Here is a 21,248-nt window from a genome sequence, read left to right as displayed (position 1 = left end):
AGATCAAGTCAAATGTGGCCTTGAGTATAGGAAACTGTAGCCAGTAAAGTAGGAATAACTGAAGAATGGTAAATCATATGACGGCAACCAACAGGCCAAATGCCATCTCATGATAAAATGAAACACGAATATATGTATATATATATATATACATATGATTACTTAGTAATTATTGATAGGAATGTATGTAGAGATGGTTCATAAATAATTCCTGGCGGTTAACACTCATTTATTCTTCCTTTGCACATAACCTCACCAAAACAAGAATCAAACTGTATTTGACACAATTCATTAGTAACCTTTACGGAACTTCTTATAAAATATTCCAGCAGGAATAAAAGGCTGCTTCATGTAGTTTAGAAACGTAAGCTAAGTCTTTGTTATAAATGGAGGATAGCGAGACTTCAAAGCTTTGTAAGGAAAACAGGAGAATTTATATAATGGATGGATCAAATTCGCCAAATGAGAATACCATATGATACAATCAATAATCTCCCAATAACGAGTGAACGCGATTAACGAATAGACAATTGAATTTCCAAGGGAATATATATTTAAATAAATGAGTGCTTATGTATATGAGTCGACCTAATCAAATACACCTCCCCGTTCACTCTCACAATTCTTGCTCAGTAGCCTGTCGGAGGCTTGTGTATAGGACGTTTTTCGGTCAGATTCAACGTCGAATATTTCAAGTAAACCATCTCGTATAATCACTGACTGATCTGGTGATGATGAAAATCTGAAAGATTTAGGCTAGTAGTCTCCACCAACACTGACTATGTTGTTACAAATTCCGAATGCTTGTGAAGTCATTTATGGTGGTTATTTACTTGCCAACTCGTCGATATCAAAAAGTAGAGGTTCGTCTTCAACTGACTGCTATCGAAATCCTGAGAAGGCTCAAAATTCATAGATTTTAATCACGTAAAAGTATCTCCAACTATAATCTTCAAACATTCAAATTCACGTCGAAACTTTCTGCTAGTTTTCGGACAACAAAAACAACAAATCATAAACAACAGATAGCAAGCTTTGTATTCTGGAGAAGACCGTGATACATGGAGAATCATGGGTGGTAATAAACCAACGAAGTTTGTTGGCACTGATGTAGCAACAAATTCTTTAAGAATTAATAATAATAGGTGAAGAAACCATACGAAGAATATAAGGCATAAAGTACTTACATAATTTACACACATGCTCATTTGTTCGTAACCTTCTCTGTAGATTTGCAACTGAAGACGTGTCATCAGAGTATCTGGATAGGATATTTCTCAGCAGACCATTATAAATCAAACGGCGTGTGACTATCAAATAATTTCTACCAGCATGATAGCTATATCGCTTTCATAGGAAATTGTAAGCTTCAGCAAACATACACGTCTAATTTTTATGTACTCGTATTTACACGCTTGTGCACCTTGTGTGTGCATGTCTATAACCAATTATTTTACGTAATACCTGTCCGTTTGCCTTAACAGGGATTATTTTTTTCTAACTATATCAACGATTCTAATAAGTTGGGTTGCTAACCTTCTCCAGCCTGCTTCTCCGCTTCCTTCCTCGTTGTAAGTCTGCAGCAACGAGTGTATGAAATGTACTTGTCCAAAATGTATTCTCACAGTTGACCTATTTTATTTCATTAACAACAAACACACATTAGGTCAATAATTATGTACGAGGGTACAGAGGATCTGTATTTCGTTAACAACATCATACGATAAAATCAGAGCGAAATAAACGGGCTTCAAATGGTCCGAATTGTTGTGGACGGAATAGAAGAATCTTACACTTATCGAGCTTCCGTGTCTAGTTGCAGTGAATCAGATTGTCAGGGAATAAATTAAATCTAAAAATTTCTTAAGTATCTGTGAAAGACTTAAGAAATAATTTATTATTATAACATCTTACACCTCAGTGTTCGCTAATTGAATGGGTAATTTTGTTTTAAAGTACTAATCAGTACCTTTGACATGACTACGTCATTCATTTTTTTAAAACAGTAAATAGAACCTAAATTCATATGTGGCACTCATGAATATCGATCAAAGCAAATATTACATTGAAAGTAACATTTTTATTTTCGATAAATACGCATTACCTAAAGGCGAGCAGATTCCTGAGGATGACAATGCGTCTTCTATTGTATCGGTTAAAATCGAAGATTTACCAGATACATCGAAAGATGATGAACTTGATCCGCTCGTCTTGAGAGTCAATGAGACAATAAAAGACTCAGAAGCAAAGGTAGTTCTAAAATGTTTGTAACTTCGTGGTTTAGGAAAGGTTTGATGGACTCTCTTTTGATGTTTATTCACAAGTTTCTCCTCCATCTGTCGATCAGTTCCTCCGTAACTACTTACAAAACAATGGATTTTTTGAAACTCTCAATGTTTTCCAGGCAGAATGGTTTGATATTTTTGCGATTTCGATCTTTAGGTTCAAGTTCTTGCATAAAGGTTTATTGAATATAGAAGCTGCCCCTGTTCCTGATATTTATATACAGAACGATGAGCTAAGAAATATAATAAGAGATGTAAGATCGGAAAATCTGACTTTGAAGGAATCAATTTTGTAATTATTATCTACCAAATAACAATTATTTATCCCTATGTAGGAAGCTAGATGATGAATTGAAAAAAGTTAAGAATGAACGAGATTACCACATGATCAAGCACAGACAAACGTTACAAGATAAGGAGAAGCTACACTGTGACATAAAAAGGTATATGGATCAGTTGTTCACCATTTAAGCACCTTGCACAATACTTCATTATTTTTCGTGTTGTAATCCTTGTCTTCTCCAAGCACTATTAGAATTTATATGATTTTCTGACCTTATACACTTTCGATATAGATCTTAATTCCTTCGAAATGATTAAGCTTCACGTCTTAAAAACTCCGTTTACAGAAGATATCAAACTCACCAGTCCTGATATGATATTATTTACTGGCAAATTTAAAACTATGTTTTCATGGTTAACTTATGACGAAAACTTTCTCCATATGCAACTGACCATAATTCGCGTTATGATAGTGTTGTCTTTTCCCGTACATCACACGCTTAGGCGGTAGTACTACAATGCGGGGTTAATAAACCAGGTCTCAGCTCTTATCTGCCATAAATTTACGAATTTAATAAGCAGGGATAATAAAACCTATGGCTATACAATTCATCACCACACTAAGAAGACTATTAGGGATTTTGAAGGGCTATTCCAATAAGGTCTTGGGTGCAATGACAATAAATTTTCTACGGGGTTTCCGCTTTTGACCCAAAAACTAAACGTTTATTTTCATTTCCTGGCCTGGATGATTACAAAACGTATTATGTAAGTAAGCCATAAATCTTAACTTCATCTAAAAACTCGAATTTCGGCATCGGAATAGTACCAATTTCACTCATAATATATGTTTGGCTTAGAGAAGTTTTTATAAACATCTGTCTGGTAAATGACTTACATTACCGTATTCCTGAACTTGATACACAGGAATTCATCAAAACCATCTCGAACTAGGATCTGAACAGTTTTGCTACCTAATTACCCTAGATGTTTGTTCAGTCTCTTGTTCGGTTGTCATCAAGGAGTTGCTTGACAAGGAAATGCATTGGTATAAATTGCCATGTTAAATTAGTACGACAAGGTGAAAATGAGAGGATGAGTACAGTAAGGGATCGAAATAATGTGGTAGCTTTGGTAACTATAAAATTTAAGGATTGCTAGTATAGTTCAAAAAGACAGAGTGAATAGGTATTTTCAAAAATGCTGGGACCTGAGATCAAAGAATGATGAAAAGTGAATACCTTTGAACCATTGCGAATGATCCAAAGTCATATTATCCGAAATCTTCAACTCGCAACTGCAAAGATCACGTGGGTCTCAGTCAAGTAGTCTGAGTTTAAAAGCATATCACTGCCCAATAGTTGATGAATCCATAGACTGAAGCTATGCCCTAGTTTTCCATTCATCGGTTTCCTCTCAACCCAAGTGCAAACCAACAATATCTCCTGTATAGCTAGGCAGTGTTTGAACATACTTAATACATGTCCTATCCACCTCAGTAAATAAACATTCACGACCTCATCATTTGTTACCTTTTTCTGGTACCTTGCATCTGACATCAACATTACCCACTTGGTCATTCTACTAAACACAAACAATACTCTAAGAACAATCATGATCGAACATCTCCGGACTATGAGTGCCTTCCACTTCTGTAGACCATGTTTCCCAAATGAGAATCAGCATATACGTTCTCCAGTTAGATAAATGTTATCTTGCCTACTCCACAAGAGAATCAAGTTCATAGGGATCAACCGATCTTTCTAAGTTCGATCCCAAATATTAGCTTATTATGGAAACTGCTTTTAAACTAAAGAAGTTAAATGTAACGATTAATTCATAAGATTCTTCATTTATAATTGTTGTTTCAGCTTTAATGTTTTTTTAAATTATTGATTAGAGTAAAAGAACATTATGCTGAATATGAGCCTATCTTAAGATTATTAAGACAAAAATATGAAACAGCAATGAAAGAGAAAACATTACATAGAATTGAACGGGATAGAGCTATGAATCAAGTGGAAGGACTTCGACATGCTCTAACTTCATTGCAAAAATTAGGTATAACGTCTGATGATGCCAACGATATTGAAAATGTTGATCTGGATACTAAAATAAATGAGAAAAGGTTGGAAAATACAACAATTAGACAGAATAAAAAAGAAGCTGACCAAAAGTGTAAGAAGAATTTTGTGAAATCAGAAAAGTCTAATACCCAAGATAAGCTGAGAAATAATTTGAAAAGGGTAAGATATTTATAGTTGTTTTTTTGAAAAATCTTTTGTTTAATTATAAAAGTAAATGGACATATGTAGGTAGTTTTGCAATATATACTACTCGTTTATTAAAATTGATTGATAAGAAAATATCCAAATAGATCTCATGTTTTTAAGCAGCTGCCTATTATTCTACTTTACACCCCAAAATGCCCTGGTATGGCCGAGAGTGGGGAGAGTTCACTCTCCCTCTCGATATGCTCTCACATGGCCACGCGTATATAGTCTTTGCCAAGGAAGTCCTATTCACGGAATCCTCATGTCGTTATTATTGTTTACGAAATTAAGAGGACGAAAGGCGAATGTCCGACGCTTTAACCGCACCGGTGGACACGGAAATTCCACCTAGGGGAGTTAGAAGACCCTGATTCCAAACCAATGGTGCACATAGGCTCCAGTATCCTGAGGGAACAAATGGCGTATGAATCAATCGTTGGTCACCGGCTACCATGGGACTGCATCTCCTCACGATGCTCCACTGCCTTGTGGATCAGACCTTTAGATCAAAGGCTCCGGGTGTGGCCCCCTAAGTAAACAACCTGTTTCGGTTTGGGCACCTGGGTAGTACTGTGGTGTGGTCTACTTATATCCATATAAGTAGTATATGGTGTGGGTCAGACATAGAATGTATTTTGGCAGAAGACCGATGAGGAAAGAACTGAAATGAAACGCAAACGTCTGGAAAATGCATGAGCAATGGAATAAGAGAAGAAACAGTGAAGATTGAAACAATTGGTTGTTAATTTGCAAATTGACTGTTCATTGTTTGGTAATCAGAATTTATTGAGATAGTCTGTAATCTTTGCTTAAATACATTCGATTGTCCCCAGTCGTGTTCTGTTCACTACATTTGGTGTCGCTGCCAACCAGGAGGAGGAAGGGTGCTGTTCTGCGGACGCCGCTGCGGGTCTGGAGTTGAGGTGCTAGTTGGGGCAGTCTGGTGTGGAGAGTTGGCGTCGGGTGGAGTGTTCTGGCGGGGCGGCGTTGGCTGTAGCGGGTGCTGTCGACGGAGAGGAGCAGTGGGACGTGCGGCTGCTGGGCGGACATCGGATGTAGATGGCTCAGCAGGCCGGTGGAGTACGGGTGTTGAACGTCCCAGGTGCCGGGTGGATGCGGATGTTGGTGCCCCGGCAGGTCGACGGAGCTATGAAGGTCAGCGCGCCGCAGACTCGACATTCTGACGGAGAGTTTGGCACAGACTGCAGTGAAAGAAGATAGTGGCATGGCGAGCAGAACCACCGCATGAACGAATGCTTTAAAGGGGGGACGAGTGTGGTGTGGTCTACTTATATCCATATAAGTAGTATATGGTGTGGGTCAGACATAGAATGTATTTTGGCAGAAGACCGATGAGGAAAGAACTGAAATGAAACGCAAACGTCTGGAAAATGCATGAGCAATGGAATAAGAGAAGAAACAGTGAAGATTGAAACAATTGGTTGTTAATTTGCAAATTGACTGTTCATTGTTTGGTAATCAGAATTTATTGAGATAGTCTGTAATCTTTGCTTAAATACATTCGATTGTCCCCAGTCGTGTTCTGTTCACTACAGTACTACGGCTCTCACACAAATCTCATTTGATTTGTGTGGTGCATATGTATCTGGTGCCCCTTTGTACCAATATTTATGTGTTTAAATAAATAAATAAACAAACTATCAACGGAAATTCCGAATACATTCAATATACAGTTCCATAAAGTAACATGCAAACTCATGAGTAAAAATTCTACCCTAAAATTCATTAATCATAGTTCATTTTTTGAGTGTTTCTGTTAACACAACCTAAAATCTGGAAGAATAACTTAATTTGAATGTCTTTCTGTCTCACGACACTCCTGATAAAGTACCTTCAAATACTTGTTTTTCCAAAGGATATCCTTTTACAAGGACGTTTTTCACTTTTCACAAATTCCAGAAGTCTGAAGTTCTTTTTTATGATAATAGAAATAAATGAAATTTCATTTTAATGCATCGAAATACTGTGGATTGATGGAAGTTATACATTAACACAGTTGGAAACAAGCTCAGTGGTCTGCAGACTAAGTATTCGCGCACGAGACTGAAGATCATGGGTCCGAGTAATGTGCGTGGAATCGTGGATGCTCACTGCTGAAAGATCCCCTACTAGGACGAAACAGTCGTCCAATTTTCCCAGGTTTCCCATGGTGATCTAGCCCTGACTGACTCATGAATTCAACTTTTTAAAATGTACTAATGACACATTATACTTCTATTTAAAGCAATAATTCAATAAACCATTATTATTGTATTTCATAATCACTGTACTCTAAATCTTTGTTTCCTACAAAAAAATTGGGGTAGAATTTTTATAAACACACTTTGTTTTTTCGTTTCCTTAGAATGAATTTTGTGATTTATCGGTTGATCATAAAGTGAATCCATTATTGGCAAAACTTACAAATCATTCATATAAATTTACACGATTAGATAGTAGAAAATTAGATATAAGTATACATGCTCATAACGCAGCTATTAGCAAGTAAGCTCTAGGTAAAGAATTTTCAATTTATTTTATTTTGTGTTGGTAAACATTACTTACTTACGCCTGTTACCTTTCGTGGAGGAGCACAGGTCTCACACCAGTTTTCTCCATCCAACCCTGCCCTGGGCAATCATTTCCAGTTCTTTCCAGTTAACAATCATCCTTTTCATATCTACTTCTGTTTACCAACGTAATGTGTTCTTTGGCCTTCCTCTTTTACGCTTCCCATCCGGATTCCAAGTTAGGGATTGCCTCGTGATGCAGTTTGGTGATTTCCTCAATGTATGTCCTATCCACTTCCAACGTCTTTTCCTAATTTCCTCTTCGGCTGGAAGATGGTTTGTCCTCTCCCATAAAACGCTGTTGCTGATAGTATCCGGCCAGTGAATGTTGAGTATTTTGCGTATACAACTGTTAATAAATACGTGTACCTTCTTGATAATGGTCGTAGTAGTTCTCCACGTTTGAGCTCCGTACAGTAGAACTGTCTTGACGTTCGTATTGAAAAATCTCACTTTAAAATTTGTTGAGAGTTGTTTTGAGTTGCATATGTTCTTCAATTGTAGGAATGCTGCTCTTGCTTTGCCAATCCTCACCTTTACATCTGCATCAGACCCTTCTTGTTTATCAATGATGCTTTCCAGGTACGTGAATGTTTCCACCTCTTACAGAGTTTCTCCATCAAGTGTGATTGGGTTGGTGTTCTCCGTGTTGCATTTGAGAATCTTGTTTTTTCCTTTGTGTATGTTGAGGCCTATTGATGCAGAGGCTGCTGTTACATTAGTTGTCTTCATCTATATTTGTTCGTGTGTATGAGATAGGGGGGCTAGGTCACCTGCGAAGTGTAAATCGTTTAATTAGATTGGTAAACATACATTATTTTTTTGATAATGGTTACGGTTCTACAATTGAATCACTAACCCGTTTCGAGTTTGACTTAAGTTTTCAAGTATTATGATTCAAATAAAATATCATCCTAATTGAAACTTATAAAAACTTACAATTCAATTCAAGTATTCTTTCAAATTGGATCCAGATCTTTATATCAGTCAATAAATCAATGTAGGATCTAGGTTAAATGTGTATTTCGGCAATCCAGCACACTTGAAATCAGTATAGAGTTCGAATTTTTATAATTTAAAGGCAATTAATGACTAGTTATTTCATTGAACTGTGTTGTAAAAGACTGAGTCCCGTAAAAGTTAGATTCAATCTCAATGATCAACATTAGTAACCGTATTTTGAAATCATAATGGTCTTATTATTGTTATGTGTGAAGCGTTTCGAATTCATTATTAGCGAACGGAACAAAGATTTGTGACCAGAGACCGATAAGCTAGCTATTCTGACGCGACGCAGACCTAGCTAAATAGAGTAAGAAGTCCAAGTTGGAAGCGGGGAAATATATTCCGTAGCAGCCAGTAGCACAGCAATCAAAAAGGGGAAAGATCAAGCGTATATATACAGCAATAAATTGTCCTTGGGCAGTATTACAAAACAGCACAATCAAAGATACAGTGGACCAATAGCGTTTAAGGTATTTTACAAGTGAGAAATACGACCTGAAGGTGAAAAGAGAACTTTTGGCGCGAAAACAAAGAAATTCAAACTTTCAAAATAAAATTACAAAATTAAGCCATTTACCGAGTAAGTTCTGGGGATTTGACATCCCCAACAATTATATACGTCACTGATAAAGAAATTATGTGAAAGGTGTTAATAGAAATAGAAAATGGATTAAAAGGATTCATACAATCGTGGTTAAGTAAAAGACAAAGGTCTCACAAGCTCCTTTTCAATAGAAAGACTAGATCTTTGACCAGAATCTTTATAAATTCCTATTTATGTGAGAGATGAGATCAGGCTTCTTTGTGAAATATTGGAAGTATTTGGTAAATCACTCTATCTGCAAATCATTTTATGTAGCACATGATCACTATCTTTGGTGTATGCTACTGATGTCGACAGATATAAGTAGTATGTATCATATATCGAAAGTGAAATATCTGGCAGCAGAAGGTTAAGAAGATCAAAGAGAAGTGAACAAGAACATAGAATGATTGATGGGGAAACAAAGATATTCTGTAATTTCATATTCAAATACATTTGATTGTCCTCACTTGTGTTCTCGTTCACTACATATTAACTACGTGTGAAGAATTGAACTCTGTATTGACTCCATCTTTTTACTTGTAAACTACTTAAAGAAAATGTCCACTCTTTAGTTGACAAGTTGCTTGGTGACAAATTCATTATAGTTTTCCTCACACCCACACTTAATGCGGATACACGTCAGTGTAGTGTACTGAATATCCCGGAATACAATGAACAATTCGGAATCAGTCAGAAGATTTGGACTTCTCAAATAACCTGACCCTTTTACCCCATACACATCAACAAATGCAGGTCAAGACAACCAATGCAGCAGCAGCATCAGCCTCTGCATCCGTGCGCCTCAACATACACAAAAATAAAAGCGAGATTCTCAAATACAACACAATGAACATCAACCAAACCAATCACACTTGATGAAGAAACTCTGGAAGAGGTGGAAACTTTCACATACCGGACTGGTCAGCATCATCGAAAAACTAGAAGAATCTGATGGAGATGTGAATTCAAGGATTGACAAATCTAGAGCAACATTCCTGCATTTGAAGAACGTATGGAACTCAAAACAACTATCAACCAATATCAAAGTGAGAATCTTCAACACGAACATCTAAACAGTTTTACTGTACGGAGCTCAAACTTGGAGGACTACTACAACCATTATCAAAATGGTACAAGTATTTATAAACTGTCACCTACGCAAGATACTCCAATCTATTTATGTTTTTAAATTCATTTAGTATCGTTTGTTTGAATCTTCCCATTGGTGTTCAGGACTGTAACTGGTCAGTCTCTAATTGGCATATGTACATACTGTGCGTATTGCCTTGATATAGCCTAAACTCACAAACATTGTAAGCAAAGATGGATAGTGGCTAGCAGTGGAATCCACGATGCACATTTCGTCCTATTTTGCACTCGTCAGCTGGATGTACCTGCATCTCAGAGTTGATGTTCACTCTGGGACTCGAACCCAGTACCTTTCGCTTCAAACGCCATCGCGCAAGTGGCTACAGGACTCAGTGGCCGAGTGGATAACGCGAGTCCCAGAGTGAACATCATCTCTGAGATGCAGGTACATCCAGCTGACGAGTCCAAAATAGGACGAAACACGCGTCAAACTAGATTTCACTGCTAGCCACTATCCATCTATGCTTACTACAGCATATATACTTCATTTTAAAGAATGAACCTTCTTCATATTACTTCCTAAAATCAAACTTTAGATTAGCTATTCATTCAAATAAATCATGGTTATGTTCAATTGGTGATGATAAATTATGGAAATTATGGAAAATTCCAAAATTAGAATTATTAATGGAATATAAATTAACAACAACAGATTGGATATCATCAATTGATTTTCATCCAAAAGAAGAAATTTTAGCAACAGGAATGGCTCAAGGTTCTATTCAAGTGAGTTTATTTTTGAATTTGTTCAATAACTTTCATCCATTTGTATCGGTTATTTGAATCTCCACATTAATATCTTGCACTGTAAGTGATCAATCTCTTTTGGCATATGGATATTCTGTATGGACTACTTCGATAATGCCTTAAGTCATAAATTAATGAGTCCGAACTCCGACGAAACGAACATCCTAGATCCTACCTTCAGACACCATCTATCTCTGTTCAATAGCCTTTATTTGAAAATGAATTTACTGATTGGAGTGGGTTGATAAGTTTATTGTAGCCTTTAAATTAAAGAGCATGATATTGAGGATGACTAAGTTTCAATGTTGAATAATTAGTTAGTAGTCTGTTGCATTCTTCTCAGGAATACTTTTTCTCCAAATCAATAGAAGTATGTACTTTTAAGCGTTGTCCTTAATTCACTTTTGTATTGGTTGTTTAAAAATTACCATTGATGTTTAGGACAGTGATTGATAGGTCTCTTATTGGGATAAAGGCGTCCTGTACGGATTGCTACCATTATTATTGTAGTTAATTTAAAGTGATGCATGCTGTAGTATTAATAAACAACACAGACTAAAAAATTATAGATCCTTCGAATCATTTTCAGTTTAGTAGTGTGACTGGACGTTTGTATGTTTCGTATGGGCTTTGAGTTAGGCTGAAACACAGCTTGATTGTTGTTTAATTTTGCCAAGTCAGTTAATGAAGCCATGGATTTTCTCCTAGTGAGTTGTTATGGATATATGTTACATATTCTAAACAATAGTTCATCTCAATGTATAATCTTGTCTGGTTAATAAACAGGATGGTAGAAGGCTAGAAGTGGACAAAATACACTATTACATTAGTCTATGAAGTGATCGAGTTTTAGAATTGGCAGTGCCAAAAATTGTATTGTGTTATATCTAGAGCTTTGATTCTTGCTATGCCATGTACTACTAGACTACTTGAACGATCTACCCTCAACGTCGCAAGAGAGAAGACAGAAGACTAGCAAGTAGGAATGTATTTCCAAAAACAGTGTCAAATATTGTACAAAATTCTCATGTATCTATAGTTTTTCTGGTTGAAAGTAAATCATCATTTCGGATAGCCAATAGGCACATAGGGAGTCCTTCTTATTCATCCGATGGGAAAGCTACACGTCGACATTTTAGAACGTTCCTCTAACGGTGATTGGATGGAATGTTTTCGGCTCTTTCTGGGCTTCTTGAGACTTCCTTAAGTTTGCCGACGAGCCATCCTTAAATATTGCTTGAGTGAGGTTTATATGATAATTGTGATATGATTTGACAAATCAACACTGTTAAGTTTATTTACGTTCTCTGTCCTTACTCTCTTTCTGCCAACTCTTTTGTGTGTATTGTTCACACTACTTATTAATATTCAGTAAATAGTTGTATTCCTAGCAATTTCTAAGCGTTTCCATACGGTTTCCATATTGTTTTTTCTTGGTATCGTTTTTACTTGTTGATACCCTATTATCAAGATTAGACACAACTATCAGTTGTCATTTGCACTATCGAAGCCCCTTTTTTATTTCAGGCTTACAGACGAGTTAAGCACCACAGATATCTGACGAGTTGAGAACCGCTTTTTCGATAAATCGCTGTTATGTGGACTTCTATTTCGTGTGTTTCTCAATCCTGTGATTAGACGTTTCGATTAGGTTGGAAAAAGCGGAAATTATTCTTATGTAACCAAATCCCTTGATAAATTTCAACGGAGCAAAAACAATTACTTTTTCAAGATAAAACGAATTCACTACTTCTCATCTGCTAAGAGCAGCTTGAAAGTACAATTATTAATGTACTTATAGTCAAATATTTTACATACTTACTGTAGTTTACATGAATGTTAGAAACATAACCAAAAGAAGTCATTATGATGTGAAGAACTGTACATAACAGTACAACGTACAACGGAAAACCTGGAAACACTAGACGGCCGTTTCGTCCCAATGTGGGATCCTCAGCAGTGCACACCCACTATCCCGCTGACGGGATTCGTACTCAGATCTATTGCGAGATAATAACTTACTGAAGACAACGGTGGTCGGTAATGCAATTTCGTATATTGATTGAAATTATACATTAACACCATTGGATTCCGGCTCAATGGTCTAGGGATTAAGCGTTCATGCACGAGACTGATAGGCCTTGAGTTCGAGTTGTATGTGTGGAATCGTGGATGCGCACTGCTAAGGAGTTTCACAATAGGACGAAATGGCCGTCCAGTGCTTCCAGGTTTTCCATGGTGATCTAGCTTCAATTGACTCATGAATTCAACTATTAAATTGCTAAAATCTCCATAAAACCCCCCTTCTGATAGTAAAATATCTGTTAGTATTACATTTTCTAAACTGAATGAATTGACTGCAAATCTTTGCCTTTTTTTAACAATATCATCAAATAGAGGTGATCAACGTGAATTCCTTCTATATTTACCTATTGATCAACACATATTACCAGTTTAATGAAACAACATTATCATCAATTTTTATCAATGAGTGTTAAGAACTACGGATAGGAATTCAGCCGGAAGGGTTCAGAATTCTGAACTGATATAAATCTCTTAAGGGCAAGAAATTCATAGAAACCCATCATCCAGATTATTCTATCATCAATAGACTTATTAATATAAATTAAATTTTATTAGCTAACACAAATAGGGTTAGTCAGTTACAAGGATCAAAGTCAGTATATCACAATAATCAATTTGTTAAGTACATACAAGTGATGATTAAGAAAGTTTGTGGAAACAATTCATCATTTACTTTAAGACTTCTGTTGTATTAATCATGTTGTCTAAAGGATCAATAAAAAAGTTACGAATAAACTCTACCATACTAAACCCTTGTTATTTAAGTGATATGTTTTTACTATCATTTCAACTTCGTGGATTGGTTAAAGTTAGACATTAACACCGTTGGATGCTGGCTCGGTGGTCTAGTGGTTAAGAGCTCGCGTGCGAGACTGATAGGTCCTGGGTTCGTATCTCGTGAGGTTAAATCGTGGATGCGCACTGCTGAAGAGTTCCACATTAAGACGAAACGGTCGTCCAGTACTTCTAGGTTTTCTATGGTGGTCTAGCTTCAATTGACTCATGATTTCAACTATAAAATTACTAGAATCTCCTCAGCCGTGGAGACAATCCTACTAAAATCTGATAATCACATAGTAAATACTTCATTTGTGTTACGTCTGGCCGATTGTGAACGCTATATTCGCTTCCCTAAGCTAGTTCCGTACCCCCGAGCTAGAACTATACACCGACTTGAAGACCGGAGAAAAGGCACAAAGTGTGAGAGAAGCACTTTACTACGGGGTTTATTTTATGTACAGAAAATATGGGGATTTTATAGTAATTTAAGAGTCCTTGAGTTTTACTGAAAGTTCTAGAACACTGCTAAACATAGTAGCAGTGTATAAATCAGCCAATCAGGATCTCCACATGTGACTTTTCCATTTTCGTCATTTTAGTAACATAACTTCACATAACTTCTAATTAATCGCTGATCGCTGATGACCCCTGAGCTTGTTATGTCGCTTGCGAGAAAAATGCAGGGTCATCCCAACAATTTGCAAAATATCAACCAATTGTCTCAAACTTGACTGCTCTTTTTGCAAATATCAGTCAATCGTCTCAGATTTCATTGTTCATGCAGTTTCATGCCAATCGCTCTCTGATTCCGTTCTTTCCTTCTCCATCTTCTACTGAAATACATGATACTTCTGACTATCGCTGTATACTAAAAATGTGGATATAAGTAGCTCACACCAGACTACTACTCAAAAAGGGAAAAAAATAGTCTCAAAATCTACATTAAATAGAGAAGAAGGGTTGTAGTAGTTCAAATTGCTGCTTGGAAAGATATATGAACAGCTCTGGAAACAGCAGTAACATCTATTAGTATTTTAAGCCAAAGGGTTCCAAAAAACCAATGGATTTCTTCTAAGTCTATTGCATTGATGGATTCGCGTAAGCTCATCCCATCAAGCTCTGAACACGACGAAGAGCGAAAACAAATCAGATCTAGGTTAACAAAAAGTCTAAGGATTGATTGTGAGCAGTGGTGGGCAACGAAAGCAAAAGAGATGAAAAAGGCAGCGGCTGTAGGCAACACCAAGCAACTCTTCAGACTGATAAAAGAAACCGGAATTAAGAAGTCAAATGTAAGTGAGACAATCTCGGAAAAAGACGAAACCCTTATCTGCTCTCAGCCCAGACGTTTAGAACGATGGGCGGAACATTTTAAGGAGCAGTTCAACTGGCCTTCAGCTACTACACAACTACCTACTATTCCCAGAAAACCTGAATGGAACATTGAAGTAGGCTCCCCAACCCTACCTGAAGTTCAAAAGGCTATAACAAATCTGAAATGAGGAAGAGAAGTTGGTCCAGATGGATTGTCCATCTACTGACTAGGTCTAGATGAAAGTCTTAAACCTGTGTGGAGGATAAAGATTGTGATTTACATTTGATGTTTATGGTTAGAAATTAGATTTAGAGTTTTCATCACGAACTGACATCAGCTAAAATGCCAAGATCCTATTTAGCTCAATGGATAAAGAATTTCGCGCCGAAATCCAAGACCTGTTATCGTAAATCTTGCGTAAGTCTTGCCCTATTAGCTCAAAGTATTTGATGCTGTCGAGAACAAACAGGAGAATTGATCGGTATAGAAACGATCAGTTTATAAATTTGTGGTATCAGAAAATAAATAACTGTCAGATTCAACTTCTCTGCGGAGTGTTAAAGATCAAATAGTGACCAAACAGTTTCAGAAATGATCGAAAATTGACTAAAATAGTAAGTGAACAGTTTATAACTGCGTGATATATGCTCATACTATTAAGTTGTTCATAGTCCGTTTACGAGTTCGGTTATCATTTCCTACGCTTTGATTCCAGACATTTTAACAGCGACATCAGTATTTACAGAACACTGTTAATGAAGATTGTAATTCCACATTATTGTTACTTAGGATTTCAAGTGATCAGCCTCTATTTTGTTTATTTATTTAAACACATAAATATTGGTACAAATGAGCATCAGATACATATACGCCACACAAATCTTATTTGATTTGTGTGAGGGCTGTGATACTGCCCAGCTGCCCAAACTGAAGCAGGTGGTTTTCTTAGGGGACCACATTCGGAGCCTTCGACCTAAAGGTGTGATCCACAAGGCAGTGGAGCATCGTGAGGAGATGCAGTCTCATGGTAGCGGATGACCAACGATCGATTCATACGCCATTTGTTCCTTCACGATATTGGAGCCCATGTGCACCATTGGTTTGGAATCAGGGTTTTCCAACTCCCCTAGATGGACTTTTCGTGTCCACGAACCCGGTTAATGCGCCGGATATTCTCTTTTCGTCCTCTCAATTTCGTAAACAACAATAATGCCACTGTGAGAAGGCAGTGAGTAGGACTTCCCTGACAAAGGCCGTATACGCGTGTCCATGTGAGAGCATTTCGAAAGGAAGAGAGGACTCTCCCCACTCTCGACCATACCAGGGCATTTGGGGGCAATTTCTATTAGTTTATCTTCATTATGTTACAAGTTTTATTGAAGTAATACAACGACATATACATAACACTTCCATATTTAAGGAGTACAGTACTAGTTATGATTTTCAGTGTGGAAATCAACATTAGTAAACAGAAATATAAAACTGATAAGTTCCAAATAGGATGTAACGTGCATCCTGGATTCTATTGACAGGATGGACTTGAACATTAATCTTGAGAAACAACATCCTTTGAAGCGACAGTTATATGTGTATATATGCATAAATGTTAAATTCTATTTCAGATATGGAAAATTGATCTTATCGATGATAAGATACCAGAACAGAATCACCCTAAACGTATTGGTATTTTACGGCAACATACTGGAGCTGTTTGGTCTATGAATTGGCATTGGACTGGTACATATTTAGCTAGTTGCGGTATGGATAATACAATACGTCTCTGGAATGTTGAACGCGCTATGACATCATTTAAAATGAATAAAGCTTTATTAAGTACACATTCTACAACATCATGTTGTACAATACTTAGAGGTCATAGTAAATCAGTGAATTCTATTCAATTTTTACCTTATGGAAATATTTTAGTTACTGGTTCATCAGACAAAACAGTATGTTTATGGGATGGTCGTTCAGTAAGTAACATTATTTTATTGACTTTTATTAGAGAATTTGTCAATTAAACATAAGTTTATAATGAGATAGTGGGAAGATTTGTAGTTCAGGTGGATGATTTTGGTGGAGTTTTGTTCTCTCGGCTGAATGGTTTGAATGTGGAGCTTTCATCGTTCTTCTGAACGTCATTATCAACATAAACTTCAGGTAGAAGTTAATTGTTTGGATTTCTCCACATATGACTTCTAGTTTGTTTTGTAAACTTCGAAGGTCAACAATTACCAATCAAGATCGAGACCTACGGGACATTCTGGAAGTCATGTGGAGAAATTCAAACACTTCACTTCTACTTGAAGCTTGTTCTGATGATATCGTTCAGAAGAACGATGAAAGCTTTACGATCAAACTTTCCATCTCAGAGAACAAAACTCCATTAATATCCTAAGTAATATTGAACCATTTAACATCGATTGTTTGTACACTCATGAAAACATATAATACACAGAAACAAATTGTTCATACAGGAGTTTCAAAATACATACTTAGAGTGATCAAAACACTTTGTTATAAATTCAACTTAGTATTGTTTGTTTGAATCTTCCCATTGATGTTTAGGACTGCAACTGGTCAGTCTCTTATTGTCATATATGCATACTGTGCGTATTACCTCGATACAGCCTTAATTCACAAGCATGGTAAGCAAAGATGGATAGTGGCTAGAAGTGGAATTCAGTTTGACGCGCGTTTCGTCCTATTTAGGACTCGTCAACTGGATGTACCTACATCTCAGAGTTGATGTTTACTCTGGCACTCGAGCTCAGTGCCGTTCGCTGCAAACGCCATCGCTTTATCCACTCAGCTACTGAGTACTGGTAGCCACTTGCTTGTGCAATGGGTTGAAGTTTGAATTCACTTAGTATTGTTTGTTTGAATCTTCCCATCGATGTGTTAGGACTGCAACTGGTCAGTCTCTTATTGGCCATATGTGCATACTGTGCTTATTACCTCGATATTGCCTTAAGTCACAAGCATTATAAGCAAAAATGGGAAGATTCAAACAAACAATACTAAGTGAATTTAAAGAGACTAATTGTTTTAAGTTATACACTTTGATTACATAGATACTATCCAGCGAATGATGAATACTGATATTATCTGGGGTATTTTGTTTTCTTCTTCATATAACATAATAGGGTTTATGTGAGCATACATTTCTTGGTCATACACATTCAATCAATGGTGCTATATTTAATCAACAAGGTACTAATGTCATATCCTGTGATAGTGGAGGTTTTATTCGTTTATGGGATCTTCGTAAAATGGATCATTTTTCATTGGAAATAAATTTGCCTACAGTAAAAATGAAAATGCCCAATCATGATAATAATGTAGGGGAGGTGAAATGTTTACCTACTTGTTTTGATTTAAATAAAACTCGAAAATTGGATCGTATCAATCATCATCATCATCATCATCAACATAACCATCGTTCAAATCCTACCCTATTACAGCATAAACAATTAGAACAACGTAATAAACTTGGAATTAATCAATTGGTTATTGATTTAAGCAGTGAATATATTGTTGCCGTTTGTGATGATTCCAAAATTTATTGTGTAGAAATATCAACTGGTCAAGTATGTTTTGTAGTGTTGTTTGTTTTGAAAAAATTTAATCCAGTTTGATAAGTATCAGAAGGGGTTTTGTGGAGATTTTAGTAATTTAATAGTTGTGATCATGAATCGATTGAAGCTAGACCACCAAAGAAAACCTGGAAGCATTAGACGACCGTTTCGTCCTATTGTGGGACTCCTCAGCAGTGCGCATCCACGATACCGCAAGCGAGCGAGATTCGAACCCAGGACCTATCAGTCTCGCTCACAAGCGCTTAACCTCTAGACCACTGAGTCGGAATCTAATAGTGTTAATGTCTAACTTCAATCAATCCACGTAATTCATAGGTCTTGGGTTCGAATCTTGCCAGGCGGAGTCGTGGAGTCCTACAATAGGACAAAACGGCCGTCCAATGCTTCCAGGTTTTCCATGTTGGTCTAGCTTCAATCGACTTATGAATTCAACTATAAAATATGATAAGTATTTCATGTTTTCTTTTATTGAAAAAAAATTTGCATAATGGTATCTGCGGTTGAATGATTTAATGTAGTGGATACTTGTCTCCCATTCGTGTGGTATAACTTTATAATGTTTACCTAAAGTATGACAAAACAAATTTTTCCTTAAAGAGTTCCTGTAAGAGATATTACTATTAAAAGTTTTGATCTGAAATTGTAGAATTCTGAAGGAAGTAAATTGATTTCAATAGACCTGAAACTTGAAGTACGTGGTTAAATGAGCTGATTGAGCTACTAAACTATATTGTTAAAATAGACCATATTTCTTTCATTTGTCAAAGCCAGTTATACTGTTGAGTCAAAATCTTGATTTAAATAAGAATAAGTAAGTTCAGATGATAGTAGGACTCGAAATCCAGTATTCTTTTGTTGTCAAAGATTACTTGACAGACTATTAATTCAGTGCTTTTCAAGATACTAATTGGATTCTTGCCACACCTCATTAATGTATACAGATGGCTTTTGTCAGCTGATATCTATCGATTCTGAGTACATTATATGAAGGCAGGGTCCATGGAATTGCATAGAACCCCAATCCATTAGTCGTCATACTCAACAAGATTCTGATCATGAAGTAATCAGTGAACATCGAGCTCATTAGTGTCATCAGTGGCTAACGTTGATAAACCAATCGATTGAATTCAATGAGGATATTCAGTATATTCATTATACTCTGTTTGTGATTTCTTCTTTTAAATATAACTTAACTCGGTTAGACTATTTCGACTTTAATAAACGGACAAAAAATCCAGCCAATCAATTTAGCTTATGGCAGAATAAATAGCCATTGTGTGGAACATCTTTAACGTAATGATACGTACCTTAATCAGTCAAATCATATCATCCAACCTTATAGTAGTGTAGCTGTAAATAATTCCCCAGAATCAATAGCTCCGTAAGTGTTCGATATTGGATGCTAACCACATTAGTTTTAGTGGACTCGTTTAGCTGAAGGCGCTCGGTCATGCTTCCGTACCAGATCACTTTACAGAACGGCGTGGGAAACATCTCCTATGATCATTAGCCAGATTAGATCAATCGCATCTCGATATATTGATAACGCATCAAATATATCTTCCAACCTTTTTTCTTCTGACTTCTGATTTTAACTGGGTGACCATGATTCGATTATAGAAGGTGTTACTGGTAAAGAGTTTTCAAACTACAATACCGGTGGTATCTTCAGTAGATTGAAAGTAATAGCTGGACAGGATGAATAAGCTCATTATATGAATTTGAGTCTAATCCTATATATATTTGAAAATCAACCGAATAAAACATCCCTCTTTTGACTGAATGTATTATCCATTTATTCCTGAAATTATCCAGATATCTACGTTACAAGGACATGATGATTCAGTTCAGTCAATTGTGCTGGATTATGAGTCAGGATATTTATATTCAGCGTCCAGTGATCAGAAGGTATGTTCATGGATCTGAATGAAAGCAGGACATTATTTTATACTTCAGTGGCTGTGCATAAAATACCATCTTTTTTTAGAAATATTCTACCACAGAGATTCAAAAAAATGAACTCAGTAATGCAAAAGCTTCTAAATAAATTAATTTTATTCACTAGAGTTTGTATTTTCCCTGTGCTGTAATTAATGGCTGGAAGGAATCAGAGAATTTCAACATTTGTAAGTGATTAGTATCATCCTGAAGAATAAGTATATATACATTTGCGATTGTACAGTTTTGAAAGTGAATTCGTGGAAAAGAGAACTCTTCGTTGAATCAATTCTTCTTATTTGATGTCTTAATGGGTATATTCCTTTTACTAAATAAATTTTACACCCGTAGAGCAAACTAACTCAATGAATAAGGCGTAATCATCCAAAATAAAAGTCTCTCAATTATAGCCTCTTTGTAAATAATAACATACGGATACATGTGAATCCATGTTATGAGTCCCAAATAGGTCAAAACAGGAGTTTTCGACTCCACTACTAGCCCATATTCAACTTTAATTAGTCAGTAGATGAAGAAACCTAGTGTAGCAGTAAACTCTACATCAGTAGGCCTCAACATACACAAAGAAAAAGGCAAAATCCTCAAAAACAACACAGAGAACACCAACTGAATC

The 21,248-nt window shown here is 36.4% G+C and overlaps 1 protein-coding gene across 1 annotated transcript; it reads left to right on the top strand.

Annotated features, from left to right (window-relative positions):
• Positions 1 to 2,037: 2,037 nt before the first annotated feature.
• On the top strand, positions 2,038 to 20,723 carry Smp_001160 (hypothetical protein; the record flags this gene model as incomplete). The annotated part of the gene is made up of 12 exons (XM_018795181.1): positions 2,038 to 2,250; positions 2,285 to 2,412; positions 2,443 to 2,577; positions 2,621 to 2,728; positions 4,468 to 4,813; positions 7,206 to 7,345; positions 10,687 to 10,876; positions 16,700 to 17,050; positions 18,224 to 18,427; positions 18,542 to 18,667; positions 20,492 to 20,584; positions 20,664 to 20,723. 12 exons carry the CDS (start codon positions 2,038 to 2,040, stop codon positions 20,721 to 20,723), a joined length of 2,094 nt encoding a protein of 697 aa, XP_018649519.1.
• Positions 20,724 to 21,248: the final 525 nt, after the last annotated feature.

The sequence above is a fragment of the Schistosoma mansoni genome, chromosome 1 (assembly GCF_000237925.1).
Source record: "Schistosoma mansoni strain Puerto Rico chromosome 1, complete genome".
Taxonomy (NCBI): Eukaryota; Metazoa; Platyhelminthes; class Trematoda; order Strigeidida; family Schistosomatidae; genus Schistosoma; species Schistosoma mansoni.
The sequence above is the reverse complement of the archived record's forward strand: the minus strand, read 5'-3'. Positions and strand labels throughout refer to the sequence as shown.